Consider the following 24,057-nt stretch of genomic DNA (forward strand, 5'->3'; position numbering starts at 1 on the left):
GAAATTACACTGAAATATCATTCTCTATCTTTTGCTGTACTTCATCTACTATAAATAACCATAATTTGCAAGTCTGTTGAGCAATAAATAAAACCATTAGCTAAGCTAGCAGTCTGCACTCTTAGGTTGTTTACTAAAACACATGAAAATATTATACATTAACATAGTCTTGGCATGTTTTATTGTTTACCGCTATTTAAAGTTCTTGTCTCTTACACTGTGCATTTTTAAAACCACATTTTGCACTAGCAAAAATCCTAAGTAACTCAATGGTAATGGAATTATTATTGATTTTCAGAGATGCAACTGAGAACTGAGTTTAGCACTTAGCTTTTACTATATCCCTCAAGCTCAGTAATTGGTGATACATTTCATTTTTGCAAGAATGCTTTGATTAGAGCAGAAACAAGTTACTGCCAGTATATGGAAGATTATAGTTCTGGTAATTTAGAAGTACTTGCATCTATTCCAAAAGGATCACCTTATGCAGCAGTCTCACTTGGATATGGTGAATCAAATTCAGAACCCTGGCATAAGAAAGCACAATTTCACTGAAACCAGAGTTGCACCTGCTGACCACCAGGTCTGAATGTGGTCTGACCGTTGGAAAGATCTGGATAATTTTTGCGTTGGCTACCCCCCATGCAACTTCACTGGGAAGTCAGTGGAGCTGTTCATGTGGTAAAGTTCCATACAGATGGTGAGGCTGATCCACCGCTCACTGAAGTCAGTGGAAAGACGCTCATAGATATCACTGGGTTTTTGATCTGGCCCTTTGGATTCACAGCTAAAGTCTTCTCAGAACAACAGCAATATAATGTAAGGAGGGAAAAGTCCTCTATGGAAGTAACATTCCCACAGGATTTGTATTACCTCCCGTTTGGCCTTCATAAAACCACCAATCATAGCATGCAGTCTGGTATTATAGCTTCAACTAGCATGAGAAGATATCTTTTGTCCCTCCACCATACTGATATGTAGATTAAGATGATGAGGACTAAAGAATGAACTTCCCAGTAGCAATAAATGCAGCTTAATATTTGATTTTAAGAAAACAAAGAGCATTTCCAAAATCTAACAAAATAAATGTATTTATATGATGCATTTCTTCATGTACTCCATGCTTAGTGAATTAATTTACATGTACAGGGTTCTAAGGCTCTCCTTTAAATCCCACATGGAAACATTTATAAATATCAATATTTTTTCATTCGCTTCTCATCCTAAACTAGAATGATTGCACAAACTAATCAACGGCCATTCTAAAGGGGTTACAACCTTCAGTAATTACATCGAATATTGTATTGGATGTTGCATTGATTACTCTAAACAGTTCCAATTGCTACAAGACCACTGAAATGTAGAGATACAGAGATGTTAATATTTAATTAGCTATCTGCCACTGTCATCAAGTGGGAAGTTGCTATCCAATTCAAATTAACATTTCTGAACAGGAAACAGGATGTCTGATGCCTTCCATGAAGTATCAATAGGAAACAGACGCTGCACATAACCTATTCAGTCTTTCAAAGTTGCTTATGCCAAACAAAGTTGCATGAGGATGGTCAGAAAGAGCTGACAGTAAATTAAATTTTACCATAAAGATGCTGCTATTTTAATCACACTTGATTTAGACTTTTATTAATTTTCCCACATTTGCTGTTAGTTTTAGCTGCATGTAATTACAAAAATTGCTGAGTCCTCAGCACCTTGCAGAATTGAGCCCACGGTAAGAAAGAGTTTACGGTGATTAATCATGGCTGAATCAGACCCATATGTATTGATCACACATCTATGGTCTCAGCAGTATTGATAAACTGCAGGGTGGATTTCACAACTATCTGCCATCTCTCTACCCATGAAAAGTGAGGAATTCTGCAATGAGGACTTCTTATTAATACATGTCCTACATCAAAAGGAGGAGAAAAGTCTATCTGAAATCTTAGATGTCCTGGAAGTATTTTATCTGCTCTTCAAACAACACTGCCTTCTCCTCATGCAAAAATACATGTAACTACACAACAAACATGCTACTGGCTCATTCCCCAAATTAGCCTTGCATGGTGTAGCCAAGCTAATTTATAGATGTGAAGTGGCAGGGTGCCATTGTTATGGATATATTTTCTAGTGTTTAGAGTACAGAAATGTGATCATTCTTTTGCTTTTCTGGATAACTTACTGGTCTGGACCGGATTTCTTTGGCGTAGAGAGGTTTCAAGAATTCTGAATCTCCTTCTAGCTTCAGACCTTTCTCTGTGATTCTCAGGTTCCCCATTCCATCCTGAAATACACACACACGCACACACAAAAAAAACCCTATTAGCTATGATTTCTAAATACCCGAGTGAGGCTGTCAAAAACTGAAACAAAAGTTATTGTTGTTGTTTTTTCCAGTGCAGAAGAACATGTAAAACACTGGGAGGCATTGCATAATGCAATTACTTGTATTATCCTTTTAACTCCATTTCTGTGAGAAAATTCTGTTCCAAGCAATCTGCAATGCCCCCTGGTAAACCGTTTACACAGATGAAAGATGCCCTTTTAGGCTAGTCATCTCTGCTCAGAGACAGACAGAGAGATGATAAGGTGACATTCTGTGTTAACATGAAACTGCTCACTGTAATGTGTCCGTATGTTGATATTACCTTTCCACTCATGATGAGTTCACATATAGAAGACATTAATTCTTCAGTTATCAGACTAGTAAAATGAGGTTTAACTTTATAAAAACCAATTTCAAATTACAGTAGTTGTAGTTATGTGCTTATGTTACTTCTGTCACGGCACTGTAATTAAGTGCACTGTGTAACTTAATCTCTCTCTTTTGTTTTATATATGGTTCAGCAAAGACAATGCAATTCTCTGGTGCTTCCCTGAAATTATAAACAATAGTGAGAAAGAAAGCTATTTAAAAAGTTATGGAAAGTACTTTACCAGTGTCAAATTTTATATGAGTTTTTCTCATATCTTTTATATCATATGACAGGAATACAGATGCATCAAAAAAAAAGCAGAATAGGCTTACATTAACAATATTTCACCTTTACCTTTTGAAAGTCATGTCATTTTTTCAGAGAGGTGTTCTAGTTTAGTTTAAGATGTAATTACCTGAAAAAAGTATGTGTGGGTGCGGGAGTGCGAATTGCAAAGTTAAGTGTATCAGCTAAGAAAATATACAAATGCTGAATGTCATTTTCAATATTCAGAACAATACTCAAGTTAGCAAGTAGCTGCTTTGGTTGCTGAGATAAAGCATATGGCTGAGATTTGCAAAGTTACCTAAGAGATTTTAATTCCTTTTTAAAAGCAATGGAAATTGCTGTCCAAATCTCCTAAGTGGCTTTGAAAATCTTAACTTAGGAGATCTAGAAAGTTTGCAATATCTGACCATTGGTTAGCCCCCAGGTGTTTAAGCCAACTGGGAACCGGCAGTTTCCCGGGGTAGATAAAAGGTGGTAATGGTGGGGAATTTCGGGGGTTGCTCTACTGCTAGAAAGAAGAGTTTCTGGCTGCTGGGAGGTGTTGCCAGGTGAAGACTCTTGCCTGGCATGTATTCTCCACTGATCCCACCTCTATGTGGTGCTGGTTCTGCCTCCTCCCTGAGATGAGGCACAACAGAGGGATGGTTTCGGTTCCTTCCACCTGGCTGGGACCAGCAGGGTGATATACAGCCCAGAGTGCTACTGAATTGGGAGAGGCAATTTTTTGCAGGTGGATCTCACCTCTGTTTTTGCAAACCTGGCCTTGGGTTTTGCAAGGGATAATAAGACAAATCAAATTCCTTCCATAGGGAAAAAAATGCAAATAATTTGAACCTCTATTTCAACATATTCAGATTTGTTATTTGATCTATGGGAGGCCCCTGCCTTTTCCACTAACCATCACAAAATCCCACTGATCAGGCATTAAACTACTGAAGTAATGCACATTCCACCAGCTGCCCATTCAGATTTGATCTTCATAGCTATCAGTCCTCATCTTCTCTCCAGCATAGCATTGTAATGCGCTCCCAGGCTCCAGGCCTACTCACATGATAGCTGCACACCGTCCCCAAAGCTCCTTGTGCTTAGAGGTGAAAAATCTTTTTGACAAATGGTGTGAATTATTGGCTGCAGGCCTCCAGCAGATGACTGCAAATAGTCTATTTCCTTTAGAAATTGTTTAGTTGTGTGTTTCCAAGATGTAATGAAATGTCTGACAAATTATAATAGCAAACAAAATATATGTCAAAATTCTGTATGAGTTTTTCTTATGGCTTTTATACAATGAGACAGGTATACAGATGCATCAGAACACAGCAGAAATGGCCCAAGTTAAAAACATTTCATCTTAGCTTGGGAGAGAAAGTCAAATCTTTTATTAAGACAGGCTGTTTAGGCTCATTTAAGCTATAATTACTTGAAGAAAAAAGATGTGTGTGGGGGGATTGTAAATATAAATGTATAATCAAATAGCACATTTAAATGCAAAATGCCATTTTGAACATTCAGAACGATTCTCAAGTTTGCAAAGGGAAGGTTTCTTTTCGTGTCCAGGTGAGTGCTCTCATTGGGAATGAGTTTCCAATCGATCTCACCTCCATCTCATGTTGTTGTTTTTCCCTATGCAAGACAGTAACAGCAAAGGGATGGTGGCATTCCACTGGGCTTTCAGGCGAGGGGCAGAATGGAACAGAGCCTACAGTCGCTCTGTGTAGGGCTGTCATCTATGGCTCGGTGTAAGGGGAGGGCTGGGAGAGAACAGCCGGGGAAAAGAACGAGGAGGGTGGTGGCATTTGTGCTGTGGGGAGAGAGGCCATGACAGACATTGAAGCAGAGGGTCCTGAGGGTTACAGGTGAGGCTGGCCTCAGGAATTTGAGGATCAGGAAGGGTGAAAGAACTATACTGGTCTTTAAATATATACATTGTCTTGGGTCCCCCTGGAATTCCCCATGACACCTTTGGGTCTCTTGGGATGGGGTGCTGCTCTCTGAACTCTGCTAATCAACTCCTCCAGGACTGAGTGACTAGAGAACACTTAGACAATCCAAGCAGGCAACATCTACGCTGAGGTGAACAGTGTGCTTCAATTAAGCTGCATAAAACAGAACACTGCTGTCCATTTCCCCCTTCTCCCGCAACTCCCAGACACCTTCCTCTCCAGCAACGGATTGTGTAGACATCTGACAGCCCAAGAGGGGTGATTGCTACTAAAGAAGAAGGGATAATGCAAAATCCAAACAGATTTGTATGAATTATTAGTGCAAGGTGCGGAAGGAGACATGACTTTAGAGGGACAATATCAAACAGATAGTACAATCACGTAAATGTCCCAGCATTGCTGTTTGGAACAGCATAAACCACGCTTGCCATTTGCAAGGTGTTCCTGTATTTCACTGAGGTGGCAATTAGAGGGTTTCACATAGCTGCTGGATTTTGCAGTGGAATGGGGAAAGAGACTCTCTACCAGGATAAGGTTTCTTCAGAACAAAGCCAGGCTCAGGGCTGTGAAAATTAATGCTAGCATATCATTTAGAAATGGAAACTGTACACAACCTTTGAAAAGAGCCATATGCTGAGAACTGTATTGATTGTTTGAAGGGAGGGGATGAGATATGTAACAAAGTGCAAGTTCCTACGTTCCTTGTCCCAGGTGAAAAATGCTGGCTTATGGATTCTGAGTTGTTGTTGATGCAGAAGGGAGTGCATTTATCTTCAGCAGAAGTATAAAGGAAAATGAGTGAAATATGATTAGGTTTGCACTGAAGAATTCAGATTAAATTTCGATAGTGGCATGCTCTGCTATTCTGAGTGAGCAGGAATTATTACCGCTGTCTGCAGAATCTGCTGTGTTCAAGACTGGGAGAATTTGTGGTTTCTCCCCTGAAAATCCCCAACAAAGAAAGGTGGGTGGTTATGAGACCTGGGCTGCAGGAAGGTGTATGGTCGGGTCTTACCAGCCACTTCTTGCTCTGCCTGTGGCAGACTCAGCCAGTCCTCTTCATGGTTTCCCTGTGCTGGGCTGCTGCCCATTGATGTAACCAAGGGCCCTTTCATTTTCCTGCCGTCCTTTGAGACATTTGCAGCCTGGTTGTCAGACTCACTATAGGTGGGGAACTGGCCCCTCAGTTGGGGTCAGGCGGACAAAGCGAAACCTTTTGGACCCGATGGATGAGACAGCTGCAGAGCACGAAGCACAAACTTCTCCTTCTGCAGCCTCTGGCAGGGACACAAAGCAGGAGGAACACAGCCTTGGCTTCCTGCTTGGACCTTTCTCCGCCAGCCTCAGAACCTGTCATCTGAGCTGTCAGGAGAGGGTTGGGAGGAGCCCCCTATAGCTACAGACAGATGAGGACCCACTCTGAGAATCTGCGGACCTACCCTTTGTAGTGCCAAAAAAGCTCTACAAAAACGTTCCTGAAATAGGTATTTCAGTGAGGTTATATGCTCTCAGGGGTTTCACAGTGCAGCCTCCTCTGTTTTCATTTGGAAAAGCTGCAGGACATGCAAGCTGGTATCTTCCATGAGCTTTCTAGCTTAGCACTGTAAGGTCAGCCATCTCCAACGAGACACAATCCTGAACTCCGCTGTTTAGTGCCTGACATGGTTATTCTGCAAGCATTGAGAGTGACACTCACTCTCATGGGATACGTTTTCTTATGTCTCTGTCCTCTTGTCTCTGTTTCTCTCTCCCTGCTATGTTTCTCTCGGCCTTTTTCACCCGGGTTCCCACCATGCGACGCTCATCGCCAATGCCATGCTTTGATACTTTCACTGAGCCTCGATTCAGTATTCTTCCTCTCTGCATCTCCCAATCTCCTTGCTCCCACCTCTGCCCATCTCAAAACCCCTGCACATCAGATACCAGGGGTATGTCTATACTGCAATGTAAACTCTGGGTTAGTAGAGCTCAAGTGAGCAGATCCTGGGGTTGTTGACCTATGGCTAGAGCGTCTACACTCATTTGTACACTGGGTCCGAGCCCTGGGTTACTGCGATTTGTGTGTAGGCAGAAGGTGGGTTAGGCTTGAAGCTGAATTTGAACCCTGGGCTTACACTGCAGTGTAGACGTACCCCATGTGTTCTAAGATCTGATCCAAATCCATTGAAGACAATGGAAAGACACCTGTTAACGTCATTGGCCTTTGGACCCAGCCATTAGTGTTTAACTCTAAAGGTGTTACCATCTGATTCTAACAGTGACACTCCTGATTAAGGCTGGCTCTTTCTCACGGTGAAGTCATGGGTTACGGCTAAAAATGCAAATGTCATCACATCAGTTTCAAATAAAAAAGGCAAGTCCTGGCAGGCACTAACTTAATTAATATAAAGTGAAGTTTATGTTCCATTAGAAAAGAATTAAATAACGGTGACAATCATATCAAGACACCAAAATACATATAAAATATAGTTCAATTTTTGTGTGTGAAAGACTGGCTAGTGTGACGTGTTTTTAATAAGCATGTTAATCATGGTTTAAAAGACACTTAAAATCCAGGCTCTACTACCCTGAACATATATAGAACCAAACCTATAAAAATTCATGGACCCTTGCTCCGTAGCAAGCTGGCCGGGATGAAAAAGTCCTTGACTTCTCCATTAAAAGTTATATAATGATATAACTATAAAATATATATCCTTATTTGCCCTCCATGAGACAGCCTACCTTCCTGTCCCTGGGGGGATACAAACAGTGTAACACTGAGATAGTGAGTGGACGGGGCAGTCCCGAAACATACATTTCAAGTCCCAGTCTGAATGACTCCAGGAAAGCATTTGTTCTGGATTCCTTGAGGCACCGCTCCGCACCGGCCCAAGGCTCAGGGGCAGCACCACCCTCTTCCCAGGGGGTGGATGGGGGCTGACCATGAGGCCCTGCCTGCCCCCTGTTCCTCCTCTTCACCCCAGGCCAGAAGCCAGAGCCAGGCAGTACTAAGAGCTGTCCAGGGAGCCTGGGCTGCTGTGGGGAGCCCCAGAGTCCCAGACTCTCCACCTGCCCTGGGCGATACACCCCGGGGGCAGGTACGCGGCCCAGGGCTGCTCTTGAGCACCCTGTCCCGCCCCGCCTAGGGCAGATGGAGGGTCCGGGGCTCCTCACAGGGGTCCGAGCTCCCTGGGCGGCTCTTACCGCTTGCCTGGCTCTGGCTTCTGGCCTGGCCAGGGGGCGGGGACTCAGGGGAAAGAGGAGGAGCAGGAGGCAGGACCACGGAGGGGGCGGGGCTCCTGCATGTGTCCTGTTTTTGCATTTTGAAAAGGTGGTCATCCTAGATGGGTGCTAGACTGGCTGGCAGGGATGACTATGTAGATGTTTTCTTTGAAGATTTTCAGATGTAACCCTGAGGCACCTGTTCGGTATACTTATTGCAATTGTGTCTTATGTCAAATTTTGTAACGAGCCAGGAGTGCAAGGTCCCGATCAACTAAATTACCGAAGCACAGATATAGTATAACTGACCTCAAAGGGAATACTCATATGCTTAAAGCTAAACACATGTAGAAGTGCTTTGCTGGATCAGAGCTTAAAAGCCCATTAAAGTCAAAAAATGTATTAGCTGCACCTATCAGCATCTTGATATAGGATAGCACTTAGGTGCTTAAGTCCCATTGACTTCAGTGTCACTTAAGTATGTGCTTAAAGTTAAGCACATATTTAAGTGCTGTCCTGTAGAGGGTTGCTTTGCTGAATTGAGGTCTAAGATAGGAGAAACAAATCTATAAGCAATAAATACAGACATAAATGTATACAGCTATCTGGAAAACTGCAGGAAAAAGAAACTGTTTGGGCAGTTTCAGTTATAGTTTGGTTTTTTTTGTTTTTCATCAAATTTCCTAATTTTTAGTATGAATGACACGATGCTGCTGGCACTGGTACAAGAGTTGCCTAGAACAATGGCTTTGTATTAAAATCCCATTTCTCTATGCTGACCCTTGGCAAAAACAAGGTATTAGATCTTGGGTTCCCTAGGGAGGTGGTAGAATCTCCTTCCTTAGAGGTTTTTAAGGTCAGGCTTGACAAAGCCCTGGCTGGGATGATTTAGTTGGGGATTGGTCCTGCTTTGAGCAGGGGATTGGACTAGATACCTCCTGAGGTCCCTTCCAACCCTGATATTCTATGATTCTATGATCTTTTCAACACCACCCGCTTTAAATTGTTCAGTTCTTCAGTAGGGTACAGTGAAAACTTTCACATCAATGTTATCATCTAAACCACCTTTCTTTTTATACGATGCCTTCTAATGGGCAGGCATAAAAAATTATGTGCTGCTGCTGACTGTTATGTAGTAAAATGGAACTGTGATGGTAAGATCCTGAATTACAAAAATGTCAATTCAATGTTGCTGAATGAGAAAGGGTTTTTATTAGCTTGAAAGGAGCTCAGTTTAACAACCAATTACAAGATGATGGTGTTAGTGTAGGGGAAAGGCTCTAGATCGCTGATATCTATCTGAAAGCTAAGTTTCTTGTGGGCCTCGTTTGGAAAGTGGGGGCTGAATTTCTAGTTAAAGTCTTAAGTTTTTTTTTTGGCTTTGCATTTTTTTATACTTTGTTTTTAATTTTATCTTTTGTAGCTGAGGGATTTAGTCAATGGAATTCCTATCCACCGGACACTCATCAAAGAGAGAGATTTTTCTGTAGTAGACATCTGGAAGCTACTTTAGCCACTCTAACCTGGACAGCTATTTTCACAATAAAGGGGTTATTTTCAAACTGGGCTTGGGTGCCCAGCGAACATCGACTTCCAAGGGGCCTTTGTAAAATCTCTCCTCAAGAAAATAAATAAAGACGACATTTTTCTTCTATAGTATCTTCCCTTTGTGGATCTCAAAGCACTTATGAATGAACTAATCCTCACCACCCCCGTGCGAGGCAGGGATTTATTACTATTACTGTTCCTATTCTACAAGATGAGGTATAGGGAGGGAAGGTGATTTCCCCTGTTGGTAGAGCCAGAAATAGAACCCAGGTCTTCTGACTAAGCCATAGGACCATCCGTCCTGCCACGAGTGCAGGGGACCAGACTAGATGACCTCTCGTGGTCCCTTCCAGTTCTAGGATTCTAGGATTCCTCCCATCGCTTTATATTGACTTTAAATCTTAGAATTTTACTGATTATTCCCCCAACAGGTTTCTCCAAATATAAACTCAAAGCAGTATTACAACACTGCACTGGATGGAGCACGGGACTGGGAGGCCCAGGTTCTATTCCTAGCTCTGCCACTGGAATGCTGGGTAACTTGGGCAAGTCACTTCCTTTCTTTGTGCCTCAGTTTTCCCATCTGTAGAATGGGGATAACGATACATACCGCCTTTGAAAAGTGCTTTGAAATCTATTAATGAAAAGTGCTATAGAAGAACTAGGTATTATTATTACATGGAGCTCTTCATTCAAGGATCCAAAAGGATTTTGCAAATTAATTAATTAAGCCTCCTCTGTGCTTCTGTGGCTGTCCCGGGGTTTCCACACATGGAGGACACCTTTCCTTTTTGCTTTGTGCTCTACAAGGATTCTAACAGTGGATATTGTCACAGGGAAATGCCCTGAATCACGTCTGCCTTGTCCATTCCCCTCCTCAGCCAGCCCCATCCATTTTTCAGACAGTGTTGACCTCCTACAAGCCCTTCCTGAAAAGGGGGCGGGCTGCCTTTCCCCATTATCTACTCCTCTTGGTCGGCTTTCAGGAGCAAAACTGTCTACAAGGTTTTCCTCTGCATGGGAAAGAGGCTTTAGTTTTTCACAGGAAGGAGCTGAAGTTAAGCTGGGTAATGTCTTGTGGGACAGAATTATCTTTGGAGAGCTGTGTTCATGTCAGACTGCTGTAACATCTGATTATCATTGCTTGTATTATCGATCGTTGTGTTCAGCATTGCTTGAGGATATGTACAATTATTATACAGCTCAATAAAACCAAAGTTTACAAATAAGTTAATGCAGAACAGTTTTTCCATTGGAGGATTCCTGTGCTCCCCCTGTATCTTAGATTTGAGATTTAAAGCCTCCATAATCAATTCAGCTGCTCTACGTTGTATCTAATCCTCTTCTTGCTCTACCAGCCTACCCCCATTACTCTCCTGTAATTTCAGAATCAAATGCAGTGCAAGTATCTGGCTACCCATCTGCAGTATGATTTTACCATTGGGATCCAAAGCCCCAGTTCCTGTTAAATTATAGATGTTTAAATTGAAGGGCCTAAAACACTGGCATCTCCAAAATAAGCAGAAGGCTGTGTGATTGCTTCTTCCTCTCTGACTGATCTAGGTGGCACCTTATTTCCAGAGCTAGCCACTTCTGGACTTGTCTTTGGTGACCGAGTGCAGTTTAGAGAGGAGCTAAACCGGCATAAATATCATAGTCACGCGCACACGAGGTCTTTTTCTTTTGAGTACAGCTGAGTTCTGGCCGTTGAGCCTTTGGTTTGGCCGGCACACCTACGTCCAATGCCCAGACCAGAGTAGCTTTTTAAGTGCTAATTAAAGAAAACAAGACTCAGCGACAAACTCAAAGAAAAAACAACTGACTCCTTTAAATGTTAGAGACATGGCATGTGGAAAACTAACAACTGCTTGGTTTTAACTAATACAAAATGCACGTACACAGTGTTCACCGCAGATGAACGGCAGGATGCTTTGCAATAAATTGCCATCTACTGAAATTTTTGAAGATAACTGAAGCAACGGCAACCAATTATTTAATTTGGTTTCAAATGTGGAGACAGATTGGACACTGTGATTAGTAACAGTTCCACGCTCTACTTTGCTTTACTGTACCTCAACTTAATCTAACCTAACCTATGGTATTTCTAAGGCTGTTGTATCTTTCTGCCAATCAGGGACAGTCAAACGGCCCATCAATTCCAACCTCCATAAGCAGATAGGGACATATGGTTTGGACCCATATCTTCAAAAGTATTCACCTTTCTTGACTACGTACAATCACACATCAGCATTATGTGTCTATATATCTGAGCATGTGCAAATCCTCAACTTGCACACACGTGCACTGGGAATTGCAAATGCAAGTCAAGCGAGCGCAATATAGTGGCTAAATACTCGGTCAATTCAGATGGCACCCGCCAATGTCATATACAGCACCTTTGAAGTAGTATGATCTTAAAACAAAGGTGGTGCAGTTGAACAGTTCGGTGCATGTTAGAATAAGGGGTGCTGCACATTGTATCAGTTATATTCTGGGTGAATCAGAGGCTCCCAGGAACAACGAATAATAGTCGTTGAGCTTTGAAAAGTCAGGGCAGGCACTGTGGTTTTAAATGCCAGGACAGACTGAACACTGTGAGGAAAGAGAGAGATCCCTTCTGTTCACTGCCCCTGGGTTTCCGATTCACATGTATCACAGATAAAAAGGTAGAACTTCTGATTAATGGCAATTAATGTGGTGTAGGATAGGGTGACACCCCGTGGGTGAAAGCAGGGGAAGGGAGGAAGGTTTCCAAAATACTTAACCGGACTGCGAGGAGGTACATATCCCACGTTTGGGGGAAGAGGGAGATTCAGCCAGGACATGTCCAGATTGCTAGCACCAAATCAACGGGGTAAAACAATACCAGTGGCTGCTAGCGAGGCCGGGCAGGGATGGTGTCCCTAGCCTCTGTTTGCCAGAAGCTGGGAATGGGCGATGGGATGGGTCACTTGATTCCCTGTTCTGTTCATTCCCTCTGTGGCATGTGGCATTGGCCACTGTTGGAAGACAGGATACTGAGCTAGATGGACCTTAAGTCTGACGCAGTATGGCCCTTCTTATGAACCGTAACTACAACACTAACATGCAAATGGGAGAAACTGACTCACAGAAGGCTTTTCTCCATAAGCTGTTGCCAACCTGTGAGAGACCCCTCTGAATAATCTCTGCAGCTGAGGCAATCAGTCACAGGAAGGCTGAGAACCGAATTAATGAGCGAGCACCAGCTGTGTTAGTTATCCACTTACCCACCCAAAAATGACCCATACAGGCTCCTGTTGAAGCTTTATATGCTATGAAGTTATCGGGATAACGCAATGGACTTAAGGTGACTGTTAGTAAACCAAAGAGTACTGTGTGAAAGGGAAATTGTTTGCTGATACTGCAAGGTAGATAAAAATTGACAATTAAAAAAAAAGTATATTACTCTTATTTAAATCAGGTTTTTAAGGCTTAAATTAAATACGGTACATTTTTCTTTGTAAACGTAAACCGGTTTAAAATTAAATTTGAAATTATGACAGCTTATGTTAAAGCCACTAAACATACTACAATCTGTTAAAATTAGTTCAAGAAAGAAAGAATGGAGTATCAATGAGCCCTCCACAAATCTCAATGATGTAAACGGTGAGGCTTTTAAAATTATATACAGAACCAGGAGGACAACATCTTTAACTTATCAGATCAAGCTTTATGAATATTTCACAGTATCATGAACTGCAGTTAACAAGTACCGATATTGTTTTCTTCCTTTTCCATACATAAGCACTTTCCATTTCTGTTGTGCAGAAATGCTTTTGCCTTAATTACTTTTGGTTTCAGTTTAGCTGAAGGTTTTTGGACCAATCATGCTTGTTTTGGTCGGGTTTTATGGCAACCCATTGACTATTTCTCATTCAAAGCAGAAAACTGACTGGAAGTTAAAAAGGCAGGAAAAAATGTTTTCCTCTTCCAATCTATGAATAAAATCCAGGTGGGAGAGGATGAGACCTACTAATTCTAGGTATTTATGAGCCTATATCTCATTTTCAAGAGTGGTTTAGACACTTAGGAGCCTAAATCCCACTAGCTGTCAATGGGATTTTGGCTCCTAAGTGCCTAAGTTTTGATAAATTTACTTTCCTTTTTCTTATGTATCTACCAGATTTAAGGTAATTTTATTTAACTACTAAAAATCCATTTTAAAATGTTCTTTTGAACATTTAATTAAATTCCAATTTCTGTCCAAATGCAGTTTGACACAAATCCTGAGTAAAATAATATTGAGGAAACAGGAAACGGGTTAGTCACCATTTTCTAACACTGTACAAAATTTGATAATTAAGGATAAGAATATATTGAATATATAATTGCTTAAATAAATATGAATAGATATGGTGTATCCTTAGCAAAAAGTAGTATCAAATTTAGTGTAAAGGCTATATTTGGTTGCAAATTAACATGTTGTAGTAGTTACCAACCATTGGAAATTAACCTTTTTTTAGGAAAATAACTAAAAAGAACAAACGCAAAACAAGATTAAAATCAATTATTTAACATTGGTGATTAAACCACTTGGATTTAAATCAATCCACCCCGTGATAATGTATGTGCAATTAAAATCACATTTACAAAAAGCTCACAAACATTTTTACAGTGGCAAACTCCTACTGTTTGTAAGACCCTGGCCCCATTTGCTGTAGAAGTTCAAAAGTGTGTAGAAAATAAGGCAGCAGATGATAAGAAGAGAAAGGATGGTCTTGTGGTTTAAGGCAGTGGATTGCAATACAAAACAACTGGGTTCTGCAGCTCCTGGTTTTTCCACAGGCTTCCTAGGTAATGCTGGGTTATAAACCAAAGCTCATTAGCCCCTCAATGATTTGGGTTTACTCGGGCTGCTCTAAACCAGACTCTGATCCCCACCTAGACCAGGCCAATTTCTCCTTCTTCCAAACATCCAGGTGAACTCCCAATGGATTTTGATCAAACCCATGTTTCCTTGGTGCCGATCCCCAGTGTACTGTTTCAGGAGCTGATTGTGTTCTCATTGAATTCAATAGAAAGAATACCACTGATTTGAATGGTCTGTTTAGGGCAGGGGTAGGCAACCTATGGCCCGTATGCCAAAGGCGGCACGCGAGCTGATTTTCAGTGGCACTCACACTGCCCGGGTCTTGGCCACTGGTCCGGGGGGCTCTGCATTTTAACTTAATTTTAAATGAAGCTTCTTAAATATTTTAAAAACCTTATTTACTTTACGTACAACAATAGTTGAGTTCTATATTATAGACTTATAGAAAGAGACCTTCTAAAAACGTTAAAATGTATGACTGGCACGCGAAACCTTAAATGAGAGTGAATAAATGAAAACTTGGCACACCACTTCTGAAAGGTTGACGAGCCCTGGTTTAGGGTCTTATCCAACTCCCATTAAAGTCAATGGGAATATTTGCATTGACTTTAGTGGGAGTTAGAATGGAAGGAATTTGAAAAAATTCCTTAAGCAAAGAGAAGAAAAATACCAAATGTACTTTCAAGTTACTTTTCCAATTAACTTACCCTTGACAAAAGCAATTAAAAATTTCCCAAATTAACACCAGAATAATTTTGAAATAAATCACTCTCCCAGTGCTTGAAGAACAATCAGTTCAGAAATACACTGCGTCATACTAGAGCTATTCTAGGGCATACTGTGTGTCTTTTAAAAACAGATCCCTACTGAGATCACAGGGCTATGATGTATTGTATAGGAAAACCATTACTTCTATCAAATATGCCACCCAATTTGAGTGTAAGTTTTTACAGTAAAAAGGATTAGTTGACATACTGGAAAACTGATTATGAATCCCAACATTGTTACTACAACAGAAAACCTATGCAGAATTTCTCTCTAGGGTAATAACTTCCTTTCCACTAATACTGTAGCAAATAGTTCAAAATTTGTCATTCATGCATCCCAATTCCCTGCTATGGAACATTTTGCCACCAAAGCATTATAAAAAGACCCATTTTCTCTTAAGCGTTTTTCTGCTTTTTTGCTCCAACAGCTGATATTGAGGTTTCATACCCTAAATTCAACATTAATTCCAAACATGTCCCTTAAATTCTCCAACTTTTTACTCTGATTTATTACCGTGCTCATGCTAATTAGAAGGAAGAAATTTCCACCCTACAGAAATTCGCTCTCTCGGAGGGAAAAAAAAATCTATTACTAGCAGGAACGTGCACTGTACTTACTGAGCAGAAGTTTAATAAGAAAACTACTAGCACATAAATTTGCCCCAATGCACTAGGTGTCTCAAAGACAAATTTGAGACATTATGTTCTTATAATCAGGAATTACAGCCACTGTCAATCACGGAGTGAAGGAAAGAGTAAACACAATTTTAAAAAAATGTGAATATATTGGGCCAAACTCATTCCTGGCGCGAGTCCTCGGGAGTCAAGAGTTTAACGCCAGCGATAAATTTAGCGCATACTGTTTTAAATCATGAACCTTTCTTTCTTTCTTTTTGTGGATGCATTTGTGGTTTGATCCAACTGCCTTTGAAATCAATGGGAGCCTTTCCATCAGTTAGATCGGATCGTTAGCAGTTCTCTTGCCACGAGGCTCTTTGCACTAACTGAAGAGAGGCACAGTGTTAGTAGATGCGGTGTAAAACTCCCCTGGCTCCCACTCCCCAACACAAGTAGTTTTGCCAAAACATGGCAGTCCTGATATTGTACTTGCCAGCTGTTCTAGTCCCTAGACCTCTTGTGAGTAAAGATGAAACAACTGTGACATATGATACACGGTAGTTTTCTAACGTGTGCTAGGGCAGTGCCCCCTTCCCATCACCAATCTGGATAGGAGATGTCCCCCAGGATGCTGTGACCTTTTCTAGGGCATGCTGCTACAAGCTCAAGGAATATGAAATGAAAGGAATACAGAACAATCCTCGTATAGTGGACTTTTCTTCTCTCTCTCTCTTTTTTTTTTTACAGAACAACTTCACTCTAAGCAGAGGGTCGGAACCGTAGTTTGCCCACTGTGGCACACTGAAACAACCTGGAACTTTAATTTTACTGGAACATCACCATAAATGGATTTTTACTGTAGACACAAAACATGGGATGTAAATAGTGCATGTGTGTTTGTAATAAGACAAATAACACGTTTTTCTGGAGGGAAAATCTGCCTGCCTACCTACCTGAGCAATTAATGGTCAGTTAGTTCCACAGCAGGGTTAGTGGCATAGTCTGTATGTAACGTCTAGTGCCAGTGATCAATGTAGTGATCTTACTAGCATCATCACAGACCACCAGCTAGCCTCGTTTAAGTGAAAAGGAAGGTGCAAAAATCCTCCCTGATGATACATAGCCTCTCCCCCGGGCAAGCCCCTTGCAGTACTTCCTGAGCGGTACCAACCAGTAGCTATGTCCTTGTGCGCCCAGGCAAACTCTGCAAAGGATCTCGGAGCAGAATGGGGCCCTAGAAGTGTAGTGAACAGGCCGACTGGTGCGTGGACATGCCCTGACGCTCATGAATCCATGCCCCTAGCTGCTGGGTTGACAGTGAAGACCTCAGTGGTTTCTATGGCAGACAAGGGCATTACATTCTACAATGGCGTAGCAAGTGGATGCAGGCATAGACTACACCCTAACCCCTGCCAGTCGTCTTGTGAATGCAGGTCACTGGAGCACAGATGAACAGGCGAGACAGCATGGATGGAGCGACATAAGCCATCACACTAACAACAATCCACGAGTGTGTTCTGATGATGGAAGAAAGTCTGACAGTGATGGGAAAATGGCGAAGCAAAAGGCGTAGTGACCCTGGCGGTCATAGTTGCAGACCTGCATATAACAGGCTCACGACACCAGTTAGCTTTGTGAAATGTGCAGACTTTATGTAGCCACCCTACCCCCAGCTGACCTGAGAGAGGCACAGCACTTGTTGCAAGAGAACTGGCCATGTATAAGATTGAAACTCCTGCACCCAGTGAAACCAGACTCCCTGACGAAGGGCAACTCACAGAGATTGCTGCAGGGTCCATGTTCTTCTGGTGAGGTCGTCCATCCTCAGAGCCACAACAACTGGGTGTTGGTTTTGCCATTAGCAACTCCATTGCTTCCAAGCTTGAAAGTCTACCCAAAGACACAAGTTATGGTTCTATGGTTGGCACTGAAACATAAGCAATATGCTAACCATCATCAGTGCTTATGCTTCTATCATGACAAATGCCGATGATGAGAATGAAAAGTTCTATAGTGACTTAGACAAACTCTTCGTGTCTACATCGGCGTCAGATAGACTGATTACCATGGCCGACTTTAATGCAGGGGTTGGAAGTAATGTGGTAATCTGGCAGCCTGCCATCAGACAGCCTCGGACTAGAAAAGAGAATAGCAATGGAACTCTCCTACTTAAAGGGTGGATCAAGCAGCAATTAGCAATCACAAATATCTTTTTGCGCCTACCAGACAAAAAGAAAATGTCCTGGATGCACCCAAGATCCAAACGATGGTATCTTATCGATGACATCCTCAACCAGGGGCGAGATCTATAGGATGTACAGATCGCTGTAAGCTAGGCACGGGGCAAACTGCTGGATGAACCACCGCATGATCCGCCCTAAACTCTTATTAGTAATTTGGCCAGTGCATTGCAAGTCATCAACTAAACCAATCAGACAGTTCACCGGAAAGTGATGACAAGATGAAGCTATGCAAGCACAGCTCTACAGTAGTGTTACAGCTGATTTGTCTGACCTGCTGGCTTGGCTCCTGGTGCTAATGTAAACAGTGAGTGGGCACTTTTTGTGACACTGTATATCAAACTGCTCTCACCACCTTGGGTACAGCAAAATGACATCATCAAGATGGGTTTGACAAGAATGAGGCAGGAATTCGATAGCTACTCAACAAAAAACATGAGCTGCATCGTCAAATTCTTGTCTTCCATATTCCTGTTGGCATAGTTAGAACATACAGTTAGAACATACAGAAATTTGTGTCATGACATCTAATGGAAGCTTAGACATATTCAGGATCAACGGTGGAATGCCAAGGCAGATGAAATCCAGGGCTACACCGACTGCCATGAGACCAAAGACTTCTATGCTGCTTTGAAAGATGTATATTGTCCTACACATACCACTACAGTGCCTTTGAAAAGTGAGGTTGGCCTAACACTGATCACTGGCAAAGGAAAAGTCCTTCAGAGGTGGCACCAACATTCAACAATACCATCCAACATCACAGATGAGAGACTAATATGAGTAGTGGATCAGCCAACATGTAATGACAACATGGATGTAGCCCCAACCCTGACGAAGTCAGCACCACAATCAGTGCCATGAACTTCAGGGCTCCCGGATCTGATGGCATTCCTGCAGAAATATTTAAGTGTGGAGGTGAGATCCAGCTAAGGTGACTACACAGACTATTTCTCAATATATGGAGTACTGAAGATGTAATGCAAGACTTCAAAGACACCACCATTGTCACCATACACAAGAGGAAAGGCAAAAAAATCCAATCGTGGTAACTATCATGGTATCTTGTTACTCTCCATCTCCAGAAAGGTTCTGACCAGAGTACTCTCTGATCGTCTGCTACACAACAACGCTAACCACCTGCTACCGGAATCACAATGTGGTTTTAGACCAACACAAGGCATGCCAGTCCTGATATTTGTAGCCTGTCAGATGTAGAAGAAATGCAGAGAACAGCAACAGAACCTCTACACTGTCTGTACAGACCTGGGGCTAAAGCATTTGACACTGACAGCAGACCTAGGCGTTGACTGTTATTGGGTAATCTTGGACAACATTCTGAGGCTATTTCCTGATGGAGAGCTCAAACGAGCCTGCATAGATAGAGTTCTGTCTGACCCATTTCCTATCACTAATAGTATTAAGCAGGGCTGCGTAACTGGTCCACTCTTGTTCAATCTCTTCTCTGTAGCAACGGTCAATGATGCTACAAGAGACATGGATGCAGGTATCCGGATACATTTCCGATCCTGTGGAAAATTATTCAGTTTGAACAGGCTGTGATCGTCAAGATCCTGATTTTAAACATGTTAGAATCCAAACTCTCCCTGGAACGAGGGATGCTGGGGGTGTAGCAGCACCTCCTGGCTTGAAGTGGTTTCCATCATATCCAGAGTTTACCGTTTGGTACAATGGCTCTCAGCACCCCCACTATAAAAATTGTTCCACCGCAATCATTTCAGGGATTGATTAATTTATTTTATTAATTTAATAGGCCCCACCCTATTTAATAAGCCTTAATGGGCAGAATTAACAGTTTATTGCTGTGTCATCGGTAGGAAGGAACTTGCCTTAAAATCAGATTCCCTGTGTTGAGAAGCAACCTTAGTTCCTTGATTAAGAAGCTGCCTTCTTGGTCAAGGAACCACCACAGAATTTTTATAGCTGTATTTGTCACAAAAAATATACAGTTTTGCTCTTTCACTATCAGAGTATACCGAAAAATAATTTAAACTGTCTCCCACAGTTATCTATAGTGTGTGTATGACATTGTTAGCAGGAAGGCTCTGGGGAAAGCATAGAAATGAGGGAGCTGTAACAGACTGTCCCCAAAAGTACATTGATTTCTATTTCTTTATGTACAAATGCCAACAAAGAATTACTGAAACAGGAAAAGTATATTACATATCTTTGGAGTCCACTGTCACTATTTGTGGTAGCAGAGCAACAGGCCAGATCCTTAGCTGGCATAAGATGGTGTAGCTCCACTGATTTGATTTCAATGGAGCTACACCAATTTATATCAGTCAAGGACCTGGACCTTAGTTCAGTGAGGAGTCTAGTTAGTGGGAGTTAAATGAAATGAGAAGAGACCCTTGAGTACTGCCACATTAGATGTGGAAACGTCTGTGATTCAGTATAAAGACGTATAAAGAGGCTAAGTGATTTCCCCAAGGTCATGCAGGAATTCTGTGGCAGAACAGGAACTTGAAACCAGGTCTCTCACGCCCGAAGCTAGTGCTGTAATCACTGCATCATCCTTCCTCTCTTACAGTGCTACAGTGGGGAAACTCTGGGATTCCCGTTTGTGAGGAATAAAGGAAGAAATCAATAACTTTCAAACATGTGATAGAGTGGAGAGAGCACTGGACTGGCACTCAGGACACCTGGGTTCTATTCCCAGCCCTGCTACCGGGTGACCTTAGGCAAGTCCCTTTAGTCAGTCATGCCCCAGTTTCCCCACCTGTAAAATGGGGATAATGATTCTGACTGCTTTTGCAGAGCGCTTTGAGATCTTGGGTGAACAGCGCTAGACAAGAGTGAGGTATTATTATTATTTGCTTATACCTTGCTTTGCATCTTTAAAATTTGTATAATGCTTATTGTCTGTGCCTTTATTAAAGTGAGTCTATAAACTATTCGGTCAGAGTGATAAATAGGGATACATTACACAGCAAGGAAATAGGTGCATTAATAGTCATCAAAAGCTGGAGTCCAGACTCATAGTGCAAGATGCTGCCTCCGAATATAATTTCCAATATTATCATGGTAGTTTACACTTCCTAGAACGCTGAAGCAAATGTAAGTCATGAGATAAGGAATTTTTCCGACTGTTTATTTTCTGAGAAAAAGGAAGGCAAAGAGTCACATCTTTTCATATCAGCAAGCCATCTCGACGCTATTTTCAATTTACAGCAAGGGTGCTCACTGAGTCATAACAAGCTGACATACACTCCTGACAGTCAGGAGTGCAATATTACATGCATGAAAATCAGGCTGTTATATGAAACATACAAGAACCAAATGCAAAAATGTACAGAAAGATTTAGTTCCTATCGTACAGTAGGCCTGGGCTGTGCATCACTCCTTTTCTTAGTCACTTTTTCAAAGATTCTGGAAAGTGGTAGCTGGAGAGAGACATTTTGTTTTGGTTTTTCTTTTTTTAACCTGAATCTGCCCCTAAAAAAGCACATCTCTGTGCATCACCTCATTAGAAAAATCCATTTTATTGGGGGTTTGGGGCATTTCCCCCTTCTTCAATAAGCATCCCCTACAGCAGGACAGCATCTGGAATTAGCTCATCGATTTACAATACGCAGGTTTATTTATCAGCTGTATGTAACCTCAATCACCAGCACTTTTCACCAGCAGTAAATTCACATGACTTATGAAATCTAAAGACATACTTAGTATTTTCTGGATTCTGTTCCTTGTGATACGCCGTTGGATTTGCCTTCAGGTCATGTGCATTTTCTAATGTACATTACTCTTGGATACTATCTTTCTGTGATACTGATCTGGGTTACAAGTGTTACATTAATTATACCTATTCTATTCTTAATGACAAAGCAATTCAGAGTTAGGTTTAGCTCCATACAGTGCTGTAAATTTACGAAGTGTTATTGGCAGAATCCTGTCGCACTTGATGTGATCTTCGGAACTTCTAAAGAAAATAAGCAAAACTCTGACAAGCACACAGTGTGAATTTCTGAAACCAGTTTGTGTTAACCATGTTGTCCATGAATATGGTATAACTTAGGGGGTTAGAGAACTTCCTTAAATATAACGAACTGAGTAGAACTTCTTGTGTGAGATCTTACTGGTTGATGTGAGCATGGATTGTGGAATTGGATCCAATCTACAGAAAGCGAGGAATATTATTGCTGTCCATCTAGAAGCAGTTTTTAGTCCTCTTTCCTTTACTCATTATTTCCTTAAATGGTGATCAAATTATTTCAGCTCCAAGAGTAAAAAGTTCTGAAGTCATGTCATTTTAAATCTCACTTTATCTTTGGAGCAAAATGAAAATTCCAAGTACAGACGGTCCTTCTTATTTGTAAGGAACTGTGTGTCACTTAGACCAGTAGCATATCTCTGCGTGAGTGAGTGAGTGATGGGGCCTGATCAGAAGCTGGTTGAAGTCCAGGGAAAGACCTCCATTGGACTGGTCCCCAAGTGAGATGAGTGGGTTGGGGTGTGGGGAGATGGAAGTTCAGGAAAGAAGATGAAAAACAAAAACCAATAGCGTTTCGGAGGGGGATATGAACTGGTAAAAAGTAAGAATGGTGGATGCAGAGGGTTGAGGGGCAATTTTACATCTTGACTGGACCCCAAACATTTTCTCGGCCTACCTAACACATGTGAATTTAGATAACTTGGACTGTGAGCTCTTTGGGACTGGGACTGTCCCTTTGTTATATGCTTGTATAGTGCCTATCATAACAGGGTTGGGGTCTCTAAGGCCTGGTCTACACTGGGGGGGAGGGGAGGTTGATCTAAGTTACGCAACTTCAACTACGTGAATAACATAGCTGAAGTCGATGTACTTAGATCAACTTACCGTGGGGTCTTCACTGTGGTGAGTCGACTGCTGCCACTCCCCCGTCAACTCTGCCTGTGCCTCTCGTGGCGGTGGAGTACAGGAGTCGACGGGAGAGCGCTGGGGGGTCAATTTATCGCGTCTAGACTAGATGCGATAAATCAACCCCCGCTGGATTGATTGCTGCCCGCCGATCTGGCGGGTAGTGTAGACATACCCAAAGTGCCACCACAATTCAATGATTGATAATAGTAATGAATACTTATGAAAAACCTATACAAGTTACACACTGTGTGCGCTCAACCCCTCAAATCTCCTTACTGAGATCCTACTCGGTTGCTTGTTTATACATTTCTTTAGTTTTGATCCTCCAGAAGATCAGATAAAGACAATGACTGGGTGGATTTCCCCATCTTTGGTTTTTTGGAAGGGTCATTCTCCTAATCTTATTGTCTAGAGGCAGTTAGGCCAAGATTTTTAAAGGTATGATGTTTTGCTGTTCTCAGCCTTGCAAGGCTAAATCCCATTTTCAAAAGTGACGTAGCGCCAGATTTTTAAACATCTTTAGGGTGACTTAGTAACTAGTTTGCATGGACCAAGCAATTCTTACTTCAGCGTATTATGCTATATTAGTTGTGGGTTTCGTTCACCTAAAGTTGCCTGACTGGAATAGCCCTTATGCTTACATTTTTTAAGAGGATGTGTAAATAGAGATTTGCACCCATTTTACATATGCATTGTTTCTCTGAATGCCGACCTGTGTTTTCAAAGACCAGCTTTTCAAGGCACAACAGCTGCACAATGCTTTGATTAACTGTAACAATGGCTGCTAAAGGTAATAAATGTCTCCTAAAAAGCAATGGGCTCAATATAGAAGGGAACAAAAGGTGATTAAAGTCCAACCAGTCATACTTATATTAAAGTGACCGTAGCTTATAAAGGGGGAATAAATGCTTAATGGATGTTTTAATAGCAGTCAATCGTTATAGAGTGAGGTCGAGAGGCTGATTATTACTGTGGCTTATAAACATTAATAATGCCTTCTACTGATAGGCTTATAATCATCTATAACATATCGTTATTGTTTATTATTTGTATTAATGTAGCCC

The 24,057-nt window shown here is 41.7% G+C and overlaps 1 protein-coding gene across 8 annotated transcripts in view; it reads right to left on the reverse strand.

The window, feature by feature from the left end:
- SGCD (sarcoglycan delta) overlaps window positions 1-24,057 on the reverse strand; it is a 501,599-nt gene that overhangs the window by 119,762 nt on the left and 357,780 nt on the right. For all 8 annotated transcript variants that reach the window (XM_034778041.1, XM_034778046.1, XM_034778040.1 and 5 more), the window contains one exon: window positions 2,180-2,281. In XM_034778041.1, coding sequence (XP_034633932.1) covers window positions 2,180-2,281 — 102 coding nt within the window. The remainder of the gene's footprint in view (window positions 1-2,179; window positions 2,282-24,057) is intronic.

Source organism: Trachemys scripta, chromosome 8 (assembly GCF_013100865.1).
Source record: "Trachemys scripta elegans isolate TJP31775 chromosome 8, CAS_Tse_1.0, whole genome shotgun sequence".
NCBI lineage: Eukaryota > Metazoa > Chordata > Testudines > Emydidae > Trachemys > Trachemys scripta.